The sequence below is a fragment of the Oncorhynchus masou genome, chromosome 13 (assembly GCF_036934945.1).
Source record: "Oncorhynchus masou masou isolate Uvic2021 chromosome 13, UVic_Omas_1.1, whole genome shotgun sequence".
Taxonomy (NCBI): domain Eukaryota; kingdom Metazoa; phylum Chordata; class Actinopteri; order Salmoniformes; family Salmonidae; genus Oncorhynchus; species Oncorhynchus masou.
Genome location: NC_088224.1, coordinates 69,674,846 through 69,686,309, shown reverse-complemented (window position 1 = coordinate 69,686,309; position 11,464 = coordinate 69,674,846). Strand labels below are relative to the sequence as shown.

At 42.9% G+C, this 11,464-nt stretch overlaps 1 protein-coding gene across 4 annotated transcripts in view; it reads left to right on the top strand.

Annotated features, from left to right (window-relative positions):
• LOC135552947 (hypermethylated in cancer 1 protein-like) overlaps positions 1 to 7,445 on the top strand; it is an 18,261-nt gene extending 10,816 nt beyond the window's left edge. For all 4 annotated transcript variants that reach the window (XM_064984906.1, XM_064984903.1, XM_064984904.1 and 1 more), the window contains exon 2: positions 1 to 7,445. This exon is cut by the window's left edge. In XM_064984906.1, coding sequence (XP_064840978.1) covers positions 1 to 227 — 227 coding nt within the window. In that variant the 3' untranslated portion in view covers positions 228 to 7,445.
• The last annotated feature ends 4,019 nt before the right edge of the window (positions 7,446 to 11,464 follow it).

The following is an 11,464-nucleotide window of genomic DNA, read 5'->3' as shown; positions in this document are numbered from 1 at the left end:
GTAAATACGCAGCAGAGCACCTGGGGCTGAAGCAGGAGAAGGCCTCAGAGCTACTGGTAGAGCATGCCATGGAGAGCCTATTCCCGCTGTCCAAACTGGCAGCAGAACACCTGCGCCTCAACCACCATGACAAGATGGATGTCCTGGGGATCCAGGCCCTGCCCCCTCCCCCAGGGTCCCTCTCTGACTCCCACTCCCGTATCATTGACCGCTACTCCCCCAGCTAAGATGGCCTTGGCTACCAAACAGTCCTATTGGGCACACACCTTAACTTACAGTATTCTAACGTCATTCACCTCAACTTCATCAGTATCTGCACCTCAGACTAAGGCCAATACCTGGCCTAAAGAATGCCCACAAACTGTGTAGACTCCTATAAGTGCCTTTCTTTCCAAAGTTTGCATTATATGCATTTCAAAAACCTTCCTAGAAGAACTGTGCTATTTCTATTATATTTTGACCAAGGAATACCCACTCAAAACAGTGTAGTATTTATCTATATGTAAACAAGTTTTTTTTATTAAACCACCGAGCCAAAAACAAATTGAGAACCAAAAAGCAATTGTTTTTATTTATTTTTTTGTACGTTATGAAAAACCAAAGAAACTGTTGCAAGAAAGTGTTGCAATCAGACCCTAAACCTGTGTACTAAATGTACTATTGTACTATTACTGTTGTAAATGTATATAAAATGGAAAAAAGCACATATGGACATGATTCAGGGCTCCTGTCCAGAACTGAAAGGAACGCTGCACAAAAGAAAACCTTTGGGATTTGCAAGTGATTGGAACACTTCATTTAGTTTTCGGGGTACTGGATGTCCTCTGTATCTTCCTATTCAGTTGTACCCCATGCTCCAGATGTTCTCGTCATGAGGGAGTGAATAACGGAAGACAACATTCGCTCCGGCATTTAAGTCAAGTGATCTATGCTTTGTTTTCCCACCGTTTTTACGTACTTCATGATCATGATGTTGTGTACAGAGAGACTCATATTAAATAATAGTGGCTTACTGACTCTTACACCCAGTGCCATAACCCTTTGAACCCATAACCTCTCTTTTGACTTGCATCCCAGTGCCTACAAATTGTTATTGAAAAGTAGCGAGGAGCACAACCCTGTGATCTCACAACTGGGACGCATCATGGTGCATACCCAACTGATGACACGCCAATCCTTCTCCATGGCTTCAACATCCAGTGGTGTGGAGTGTAGACTAAGCATGGGTGTTGCCTGTGACATTGTGTAATATTTACAACGGTGGGTGCAACTGTACAACTCACCAGAGGAGAGCACAGAGAGGTCACCCAAGTCAGTGCCGAGAGGCTAGAGTCAATTACCACCAATCAGTCACTATCAATAGCAGCAATTCCCTCGAACACAGATGAAGAATCAGGACTGACAATTGTTCCATACTGCAGATAAATAACCACTTTAAAACCTTTTGACCACCCCCATGTAGTCTCAACTCTGTATGAGAGACAGAGGGCCGTGCTATCATTGACAGGCCAAAGTGACTGCTCCGCTGCTGCCTTAATACACACACGTTCACACACACACAGGGACTGGGAGCTGCTAATGTGACGACGTTGTGAACATGAGAGCTGGGCGCTAGCTGCCTCTGACAGTGCTCTGCTCGTGGTGCGGCGGCAGGCCGGGCCGTCGGTGTGGGTGAACAGCACAGCCCAGCTGCTGGCCTCCCAGTCTTCCAATAATCCCTGTGAAATCTCACATTCTCCCTGACAATTCACACTGTCTGTCGGCCTGTCGGCCCATTTCATGCCTGCCATCCAGCCCCTCTGATCCACACCATGACAAGACATCCGAGCACTGCCGAGCCGAGTCCTACCATCTGCCCTTCTATGCTTCCCTGCCTCTCTGCTAGCAGGCTATCAAACATGGCACAATACAGTACAGTAGCAGGTCTCAATATCAACTACCCAGTTCCTTTAGAAAACAATGAGCACTTATGGTTTTGGGGTTGAAGGCACTTATTGTTTTGCAATTTAAATATATATATATATTCCAAGGAGCATGCTGGCTTTTTCTTTTTCTACGTTGTCGGACCTTGTGTCAGATTGGAGTTTGTTGACCACTATAGTGCCAATGCCAACCTCAGTAGGTTAATGTGAAGACTAAAGCCATGAATGCACTGTGATAGACTTAGTGAATCTTAAAACCTTAGCTTGGAGACTGAGACAGTAAGCCCTAGTATTGTGGGATTGTATTAATGTACAACATTAATTGAAGGGCTTTATTCTGTAGCATAATGAGCATATCAAGGTGTGTTTTTCTGTCCCATATTTTCTTTCTCTTTCTTTAGATTTTAACCAAAGCAAAGTGAAACTGGTGCTTACCTCAGGACTGAACCCAGCATGGGGACGCAACACTTTAGCTACACAGCAATCAACCAACCAAACACACACGTACACACTTAGATACAAGCAGATACAGACATCTACACACATTTTTATTTTATTTTGAGGGGACAATAGTCCTGTGTTAAACTTGTGGTTATTTCATGCTTATGAGATGTCTTACAATTTTGTCGATAACATGTGATATTAACATTTTCTGCTTTTATCTTAATATTTTGTGTAAATGTTCCTTTTTTACTGCCCTCAAAGAGGCTTTGTGTGGTTCAGATCAGTGACATCATCTTCATAAGGAAAAGTCAAGCTGGTGATCTTCTTTAATTCAACACAATATACAAATCTACATGTTGATAGGGCTTGTAAGACAAGACGTAAGGCAATACCTCTGGTTCCATGGAAACATATAAACACTCTATGTGAGTTAGGTCTTTTATTTTTCACCCGGAGCCTTAATGTTTAGTGACGTGTTTGGTTGCACACCAGGAGTGATGTATTCCTCAGTGTTTCCCTAAACTGATAAACAGTGGCTGGGCTCTGAGTGGGTGAAAGCTATAGCCTGAAGATGTTTGACCCATTTCTCTGGACGGGGTTTGTGAGCTGATGATGATGATACTCAGACTAAGGCTGTGTGTGTATTCATACCACAAACACACTTTAAGCTAGCTTGTTTCCAGCCTACGTGGAACACAAAAATCCACACTTGTCTCCAAAGTTAATTTAGAAAATAGTCTCCAGCTGTTTTGTTATAACAAAATAAACTAGTTTAAATGACAGGGGCAGTGGACAATTTCAATCTTCTATTTATCATGGCAGTATGAGGTTGGACCACAGACATGTGAAATCCCATAGACAAGAGGTAACAGCCCATTTGAAGTGGATGTCAATGGTGGGAATATACATCTCTCCTGCTCATTCTCTCTCTCATTCATTAGTTCAATCTCACTGAAAGTCTATCTCCCACTTTCCTTTTTGTGCACCGTTAAAACAAGAAAGAATGTGTTTCCACTGACACTCCGAATCTGTACAGGAAGAGAAAGCAGGATAATGTTCAGCGTTACTGTTCTGAAATGACCCTTTATAGAAAGGGAAAGGGGAAGACCTAGTCAGTTGTACAACTGAATGCCTTCAACTGAAATGTGTCTTCCACATTTAACCCTCTGAATCAGAGAGGTACGGGGCGCTGCCTTAATCCACATCCACGTCTTCTGCTTTGCTCAGGGGCAGGGGGGCCGTGTGTGTGTGTGTGTGTGTGCGTGCGAGCGAGCGAGTTTAAAGGGAGAAGTGTTGGGTTGTCTGTTTGTGTCCACATGTTATTTGAGTATATGAATGGCTGTTAATGTATGTCTGGGAATAGTTCTGGTGTGAAGGAGAGGAGAGGTGTGGAGGAGCAGAAAGTGAACTCTTGGCTGGGCTTTAGTGTTGAGCAGGATGTGCAGTGTGTTTCTGCTCGCGGACCGATAGAGACACAGATGGAGATAGGGAGGGAGAGGAGCATGGAGAGCTCAGCAGGGTGGACATGGTCCCATTGTTTAAATATGAAAGACTGATCTTACTTCTAAACCTCTCCATTCAGAAAACGTTCAGAGCCCTTTTCCCCTCTTCCTTCCTTCCTTTCTTTTTTCTCTTTTTTTTAAAGGGGAGGAAACCCCTGTCCACTCTTATATTGTACAGTGCTGTTCTTACTGTGCTCTACTTCCAGAAAGGTCCAATGCAGCCATTTTTATTTAAATATTATAATTTTGGGGTAACAATTAAGTACCTAACTGTGATTGTTTTCAATCAAAATGGTAGAAAAAAAGCTTCTTAGCAAAGAGCAATTTCTCAAACAAGTCTGTCTGGGAGTGGTCTGAGTGGGGAGGGGAAACTGAAAACTAGCTGTTATTGGCAGAGAGGTTTGGAACTTTCTTTCTTATTGGTCTGTTAACTAATTTAGGCTGGCCAAAACTCCACCCCATACAGCTCTTACACCAAAAGGGCATTCTCATAATTTTCACAATTTCACAGTATTATTCCAACCGGATAGTGTGAGAATATGTATATATAAAACACAGGAAAATCACGATTTTGACTGCACTGATCTTTTAACAACCACTTTCATAAGCTTATTACCAAAGAAAACATAACACTTTGTGGTGTACTTTTAGCACAACCAGTTCAGAAGAGGGCTCTCTATGACATAACTGGTTAGGAAAAAGAAGAGCAGCCTCCCTCCATATCACCACTATTACAGTTGACATTTACTATACAATGTGTGCCAAGAGAACGTTAGCATTTTGTTGACCGTGACTAGGGCTCAATACAAGACAGGAGAAAAATAAAGCTCTGTCAGTTTTAATGGAGAGACAATCTTTTCATCATTATTTTATTGGGATATTCTGTGCCTCATTCTTGCCTTGCAGACTGACTTTGCCTTATTAGAAAAACAAGCAATGTTGATACTAGCATTCAATGCAGACTTGTTGTAACTTTTCTGGTCAATGTTCATATTGAGGTTTTAATTTTTTTACTCTTGTGATTTTTGGGGGGAATCTTATGAACTCATGAAACATGTATAGGTATTTGAACCCTATGCCTGATCCATATGTCAATTATTATGAAATAACCCTGCAGTACATTAGATTATGTAAATTACTCTGATGTCTGGTGTGCGTGTGCATCTGCTGAGTGACCACAATGCACCTGTCCATCTGTGTTATTTCTCTGCTGTTCCCACAGTGGACCTGCTTGAATTAGAAGGGAGGGATAGAATTGACACTTTCAACGGTCTTTATTACAAGCAGCTGCTTTCCTCCATGTATTCCCCCAAACTGCACTTTTCTCGAGAAATCATTGAATTATGATTTGTATTACCCTCGCGACCCCCTCAATCGCCTTTCCTCTCCCACATTGCTTCCTCCTTTTCCTCCTTTTTCTTCCTCCGTCTCTCCCCGATCCAACCACTGGCCTCCCACTTATCCTTCCCTCGTTACTTCAAAGCACTGCTTTCCCTTCACCTCTCTGTCGGTCTCCCGCTCTCTTCTTGACACTCAGCACGAACCACTAGCCCACGCCGCCAGCCCTCCTCCTCTCTACTCCTCCTTCCCTATTCCTCCTCTCTCCCATGATCAAGTCATTTCCAGCTGTTTTTCCAGCTGAAGAAGACAGTTGTCTAAATGTTTACGCAAACAACTACTTTCTTTTTCTTAACACCCTGATCAAGTTCCAAAATTAACTTCAAGGCATGTGTTACAATACTGAGTATGACGGGCCAAATACAACATTTGATGACGTTATTATGTACTTGCTTTCAAGTCAGGAAGTGTATTACAAAGGCAGATAAAATAGCATTATTATTGAGGAAATGCAGGATACTATGAGAAGGAAATGTTCAGGGGGAAATATGCTAAGAAAGATGCCAGTAAAGTAAACATGAGTGGATGAAATTGCACAATTAAACTGGACCACAGCTCCACCAGCCAAGTCATCTGCTGAGATGGAGAGGGAGAGGAAGAACTAGAGAGAAAGAAAGAGAGAGAAATAAAGAATGAGAGAGTTAAAGTACCAGTCATAGCTTAAGTAAACAACATAGAAAAAACTGAGTGTCGGTGAGCTGCTGTATCGTCATGTTGGCGTCTCAGTCTGGGTGCCCTCAGCATTGGTTTCTTCTTACCAGGCCTTCAAATCATCAATCAGTCTCCCCATGATAGAGACAGACAATCTTTGTTGAAGCAGAGGAGAGTGTGGTGTGGCTAGTGGCTGCCCCATGTCTTCTTCAGTATGTTTTGCTTGGAGCGTTCTGTCTCCACCAGGCAGTGAAATAGTCAGACCGCAGACCTGATCATCAGACAAGACAGATTTAAGTGGACACCATTAAATCTAGAATATCATATTGCCGTTTCTCAAGGCTTGACTCTAATGATATTATTCATTTACGGTACTTCTCCTAAAGTACCCCGTTTCGGATCTAACCCGGGGTCTAATAGTCATGTATGAGTACACATGTACACACGTACACACCCACACACACACACACCCACACACACACACACACACACACACACACACACACACACACACACACACACACACACACACACACACACACACACACACACACTTGGATGGCAGACTGCCCTGTCACTGTTCAGGACTGGCTGTTCCAGATTAGGTCAGATTTAATTATGCTTCCCTGCTCCTTTTGGAGTGTCAGTTCTTATAGAAAAAGTCATTACTAAAGAAAAGGCAATGTTACTGATGGCCTGAACTGAACACACACTGAGACGCCTGCCAGAATGTCACAGAGGGTACACACAGACTCCCCATTTATATCACGTATGCACACACACACATGCGCGCACACACACACACACACACACACACACACACACACACACACACACACACACACACACACACACACACACACACACACACACACACACACACACACACACACACACACACACACCACACACACACACACACACAACCAATTTGATCCCATATAGAAATGTGGATTTACTGAGGTGATTGAGGTGGAAATAGAATTGAATTTGTGGTTACAGAGAAGTTAAGTTCAACAGGCATGTAGACAGAATAGGGAAAGGGGAAGACAGAGGCACTAAACTTAACAGTAAAACTTCACCAATTTACATCAGATATTATTCTGGTTTTTACAGGAAGATAATGGAATTTAATTTACTAAACAAGCACACCAGTATTTTTTTATTTGATTCATTTAAAATATTTCAGTTTTTTCAAGCGCTTTCTTAAAAATAAAAACCAAGGGTTTGAATAAAAGGGAATAAACAAAAAACCAAACAGTATTTTTCTATGTTACATTTTCAATATTGTTCTTATTTTGCATTAGTGAAATGAATGTATTTATTGCATGTCTAAATGTTTTATAGGTAATTGTTTTGTGTGTAAATTTCGTGGGATATTATCATTATTTTCTTTAATTCCAATGTCTAAATAAATCATTTTTGATAAGGCTTTTATTTGTTTTAAGCCATTGTGAAAATGTTATGTTTTTGTTTGTTTCTATACTCAAAATCAACTTGGCAATAAAAATGAATTGCGTAATGGTTTCACAAAGCGTCTGTCTTGTCACTTTATTTTTCTTGTCACTTTTAAGGAATGAATCCATCCACATCAATAAGATTGTTTTTCAGCACCAGACTCAATTAAATCCATAGTAAAGAATATCTGAATTGTAGAGCAGTTCACATTTAAAGGTCATTTCCAATTGCGCCGACATATGCAGCGTTTACTGCGAATGCAGTCTCCGTAACCACGGAACTGTTGCCTTTAATCGTCAGTCTCTTCAGAGCTACAGATTGAATAGAGCCCCTAGTGTTGTGTTGAAGAGTTTCACCACATTTTGCCAGACAGTGGCTGCTCACACAACGCAGTCTGTGATTCGGCATCCATCAAATACCTGAGATGAGTGAGATAGCTATTTTACCTTCCAAAACACAAATAAAGAAAAGTACAGCTTTTATCACCTGCGACGGAAATATTTCATTGAGATTTCACTGAATGTCAATGATGATTACCATATCTTTTCTAATGCATTCTGAAATAAAGACCCATGGAACAGAGACAAGAACCTCATGTGGAAGAAAGAATTTCAGCAGAATCCCATGCATCGTATTAGGTCCACATGCAACACTGAACAGATCAATTACCCTGTCAGCAAGAGCAAGAGCAGCCAGAGACACACACCATGTGTGCACGTTTCCTGATACACTATTCAACAGCATGTGAAATCATTGTATAATTTACATACATATCTGGATATGGATCCATAGCCAGCACCTTGCTGCGACTTGCTTCGTGACACGTAAAGACATGTAAAAGAGAGAACGCTGTACCTGAAATCTAGAGCTCTACTTGCGCCACCACCTTCACATTCAACGAATAGGAACATTATGACACAGAACATAGACACCGTCAGTGCCACAAAATAATCTCTATTCAAATACATACATTCACTATAATCTCTATTCAAATACATACATTCACTATAAACTGTAATGCAAACTTCTCTTTGGTGTGATTTCATTGGGAAGCTTGTATACAAACATGATATACATGTCCCAGAGTGCCCCAGCTAGCTGTATTCCTGTCCTGAGCCTTGGAGCGGCAGGGGTGGTGGATCGGGGCTGGGGCAGAGATGCCTCTGCTCAGGGCACATTCTGATGGGGTGGTCTGAAAAGGCAGGGCCTTACTGGCAGTGTGCCAACTCTCACTCTGCCCCCCTGCAACACCCCAAATCAAATGGCAAAGGTCTGAGGTGTCTGGTATCGGGGCACTGGTGCCCTGACCCAGCATGGTAATGTCAGGGGGCACAGAAGGTGGGTGCCTCCACCACCGTCCCCCCAGCCTGTCACACAAGCACTCCTATGGGCATTCCTTGGAAGGCACAGACTCGTGGGCATATACTTAATCACTGACATGCATAGGTATATGAGATCATGATCAACACAGTTATGAGTGTAAAAAAACAATCAACAACAACCGAAGGTAACTCCCCATTTTAGATGGTCATATCAGCATGGCCGTAGGTACTGAGTGTACCACCATTCTGCATTCTGCATAGGCATACCAGTAGTCTTCCAGAAAAATTACATCTAGGGATGGGAGTGGTCTTATCTGTGTGTGTGTGCGTGTGGGTGCGTGCGTGTGGACAGTATGCAGGCCTGGCTGTGTGTGGCGTCTGGAATTGGGTGATGAACCCTGGAGAAGTATGGGAGGGAGGCAGGGAACCCGAAGTGAGGGGAAGGAGTTGGTGGACTGAGATGAGTGGAGGAATTCGGGGGTGAGGGGGGACTGGATGAGAAGGCCAAGGGTGCTGTCTGCTGTCTCATCCTTAGGGGTAGGGGCCTTGCCAGAGTCAGGACAGAAGATATAGAAATACACACACTGTCTGTCTGCTCAGCATTTAGCTTCAACCTCCCCAAACCAACACACACCACTTTAGCCTATAGAGGGAGCTAGCATGTGTATGTGTGGGTGTCTGTTGAGGGGCAGAGCTGTTAAGAGGGTACTGCTCTTCTGATCTCTGTCATAACCAACCCTCATGTTCTTCACCACATGAGTCTCTCCCTGTATTTCTCTTCCCCTCTCTTCCTCTCCCTGTATACCCAACCCTTCTCTCCCTCTCTCCCTCTCTCCCACTCCCTCTTTCACTCCTTGGACTTCCACAGAATGGAAAACAGCTGGGTCTGGGACTGCCCAGAGCACATTATGCCCAGCTATTCAATGATCCCCCACCTCTCCCCTCCTCTCCTCCTCCCCTCTTCTCCTCCACCCTGTCCAGTGCGTTCCCTTGCTCCCTCTCCTCATTTAAGGTGTGGTTGTGCAGCTGAACAAAAGGAAAACAGCTTGTATGAGAACATGGTTCTCACCCACATATGGTACTCTTCTCTCTGTGTTTCTGTGAATTCCTTTCCCAACCCAACTCCCTGCTGATCCTCTGCTGTTATGACTGCTCCTGCTTTTGACAAGTAGAAAAAGGCTGAGCTGTAGCGCAGCCGAGTTCTCCAGCTAAGTATTTGTAACCTTAACTTGGGTAACTTGTGAAAGAAGTTACTACCCCACCTCCCACCCTCACCTAGTTCACCTGCTGTGGAAGTAGAGGGGTTGCAGACTGCAGATTAGTACAACAACAGCAGCTGCACGTGCCACATAACAGAGAGAACAATGGCATATTGGACATGAGAGACTTTCTATTGAAAGATGATTGATTAAACATAATGCAGCATATTGGTAAAATGGCTACTCCACTAGTCAGTCATGTAGGGGAAAGTGGGGTAAGTCGAGCCCAAGGTTTAGTTGAGCCACGTCTTGTTTCTAGGAAACCATACACAAAAGTAATCACGTGACCAAAATATCTAAGAAGAGATCATGGAAAAAGTTGTGTTATAGGTGTCATGATGCTTGTATCTAACCCAAAGTAGATTGTTTTAAGATGGTTTTATACACCAGTTGGGGTCTCTGTAAGCTACAATATAAGGTCCTACCCCTAGCATCAAAGTAGCCTGTTGTTACTCCAATGTTAGCCTTGGGGTAACTTGAGCCAATGGCCACCATACCCCATACAAATGATAACATTTGGCCAGTTTTATGCATAATGTGGGTAGTGTTTTTTTGCAGTGTGTCATGTGCATATGAACTCAAGATAGTGTGTTGTTACAGGGCAGATATCATCATCCCCCGTGTATACACTCTTAGAAAAAAGGTTCCAAAAGGGTTATACGGCTCTCCCCATAGGAAAAACACCTTTTGGTTCCAGGTAGAACCATTTTTAGTTCCAGGTAGAACCATTTTTGGTTCCATGTAGAACCCTCTGAGGAAAAGTTTTTACATGGAACCAAAACAGGTTCTTCAAAGGGTTCTCCTATAGGAACAGCCTAAAAACACTTTTAGGTTCAAGATAGCACTTTTATTAAGACTGTAGGATAGAGGAAAACAATCAGAGGTCTAGCCCCCCTTGAGGTACTTGAGAGAGCCACCAGGAAATAAGAGAAGTGAGAGAAGGGAAGAAGTTCATTAGAACAGCAGCAAGGGAGGAAAAAATAGACTGAATGACACTGAAGAGGTACAATGACAAGAAATAAAACACACGCGTACCTGTGTGAAAGACAGACTATGACAGAGTAGTAGATACACACAACGTTTCATCTCATGACATGGAGTCTGAGCTTGATAAACATGTCAAGAATCTCGCAGACTAGTTTCATGGGCTTAGTAGCCTCAAATGCAGAGAACTTGCCTACAAACTGGCACATTAGTAGCCCCAAATGCAGAGAACTTGTCTACAAACTGGCACATTAGTAGCCTCAAATGCAGAGAACTTGCCTACAAACGTGCACATTAGTAGCCTCAAATGCAGAGAACTTGCCTACAAACTGGCACATTAGTAGCCTCAAATGCAGAGAACTTGCCTACAAACTGGCACATTAGTAGCCTCAAATGCAGAGAACTTGCCTACAAACTGGCACATTAGTAGCCTCAAATGTAGAGAACTTGCCTACAAACTGGCACATTTAGTAGCCTAAAATGCAGAGAACTTGCCTACAAGCTGGCACATTAGTAGCCTCAAA